The sequence below is a fragment of the Priapulus caudatus genome, unplaced genomic scaffold (genome assembly GCF_000485595.1).
Source record: "Priapulus caudatus unplaced genomic scaffold, Priapulus_caudatus-5.0.1 Scaffold4036, whole genome shotgun sequence".
Lineage (NCBI taxonomy): Eukaryota > Metazoa > Priapulida > Priapulimorpha > Priapulimorphida > Priapulidae > Priapulus > Priapulus caudatus.
The window spans coordinates 10740-12564 of NW_014581097.1; the positions used below are offsets into that span (position 1 = coordinate 10740).

At 52.0% G+C, this 1825-nt stretch overlaps 1 protein-coding gene across 1 annotated transcript in view; it reads right to left on the minus strand.

Annotated features, from left to right (window-relative positions):
* LOC106819684 (cyclin-dependent kinase 16-like) overlaps positions 1-257 on the minus strand; it is a gene marked incomplete at both ends in the record, with an annotated part of 6789 nt that extends 6532 nt beyond the window's left edge. The window contains 1 exon segment of the mRNA XM_014824282.1: positions 139-257. Coding sequence (XP_014679768.1) covers positions 139-257 — 119 coding nt within the window.
* Between the last annotated feature and the right edge of the window lie 1568 nt (positions 258-1825).

Sequence of the window (1825 nt, forward strand, 5' to 3'; positions counted from 1 at the left end):
CACACACACACACACACACACACACACACACACACACACACACACACACACCCACCACTCCCACCCCACCCCACCCCATCCCCTGAAGCATGCTCTCTTGTCCCCCTTCCCCCGCCTGCACCAGTGGCGCCCCCTCACCTCATTCAGCCGCCGCGGTTTCTGACGAAGCTTGACCGGTGAGATGACCTCGTCCGACGCTCCGGACGCTTCCTCGCTCTCTCCGTCCGAACCGATGCGCGGGTTCTCGTGAACGATGCCTGCGGAGAAAACAAGAGAACGTATGCGTGAGCCGGGCAGAGCCACCTGGTGGGGGCGCGAGAGATATAGCGAGCCGACGTGAACAATTAACGTGAATGAACAACATGTGCGAACAGCACGAACAAACTACGTGAATGTACAACCTGAACGAACATCACCGGTGAACAACGAACGGTGAACGAACAACGTCAACAAATGACACGAGTGAACAACGCGAACAAACAACACGAATGAACAACGCGAACAAACAACACGAATGAACAACGCGAACAAACGACACGAATGAACAACGCGAACAAACAACACGAATGAACAACGCGAACAAACGACACGAATGAACAACGCGAACAAACAACACGAAAAAAATAACATGAATGAACAACATGAACCCTCCTCCGCGTCTGGCGCGGCGAGAAGCATCCCGTTGCCACGGCGACGAATGCCAGCGACACAGAGAGAGACAACATTCCGTCTGCCTTGCGACTGACAGGTTGGTTTCCGCTCAAACCTGTGCGGCGTTTTTCTTCGCGCGCGAGATTGCCCGAGGTAATAAACACACCACCTAGTGTGCGTGCGTGAGTGTGTGTGTGTGTGTGTGTGTGCGTGCCTGTGTGTGCGTGCGTGTGCGTGTGCGTGTGTGTGTGTGTGTGTGTGTGCGTGGTGTGTGTGATGTGTGTGTGTGGCAGTATGTGTGTGTGTGTGTGCGCGTGGCGTGTGTGTGGATGTGCTGTGTGGCATATGGGTGTGTGTGTGTGTGTGGTTGTGTGAGCGCGCGTGTGTGTGTGTGTTGTGTGTGTGGTGTGTGTGTGTGTGTGTGGTGCGTGCTGTGTGTAGTGGGTGTGTATGTGTGCGTGGTGTATGTGTGTGGTGTGATAGTGGATCGAAGTTGTATCTTATTTGTTGGCTGCTGCTGCTGCTATTTTTCTGTCAATTTATTTTGTCTATTTCCTGTTATTTGGATTATTAATTTTATTGATCTCTCCTGGTTGTCGGTGCTTTCCTCGCGCTCTCTTCCTTTTGGTATGTCTTCTCTCTCTTCTCCCTCTTTCGTTTGTCTCTCTCTTCTTCTGCTCTCTTCGTCCCTCTTTTTCGGTTATGTCTCTTGCTTCTCTCTCTCTCTGTCGTCTCTCCTCTGCTCTCTTATGTTTCCTTCTTCCCTCTCTGCTCTGTAGCGTTATTTGCTGATCATCTTTCTCTCTCGCCTCTCCACCCACCAACCAACACGCACACGCACACGCACACATACACACACACACACACGCGCGCACACACACACGCACACGCACACGCACACTACATGAGACCCGCGTCAGTAATCGCCATGGCAACGGACGCACGTGGATGAGGGGGCGGCGGCGAGACAGGCAGGGGGAATGACGTCATATAATACACACGTACGTCGTCTGCATCGCTAGAGAAGATCTCGCTCTCGTTGGCGCGCGCAAAAAAACGCGGTTTCGGTTTCCTTCTCTCTTTATCTATCTCGCTCTCTCTCTCTTTGTGCAGAAGCACCGTTAGTTGACGGCGCATGGCCATGATATATATATATATATATAGTATATATATA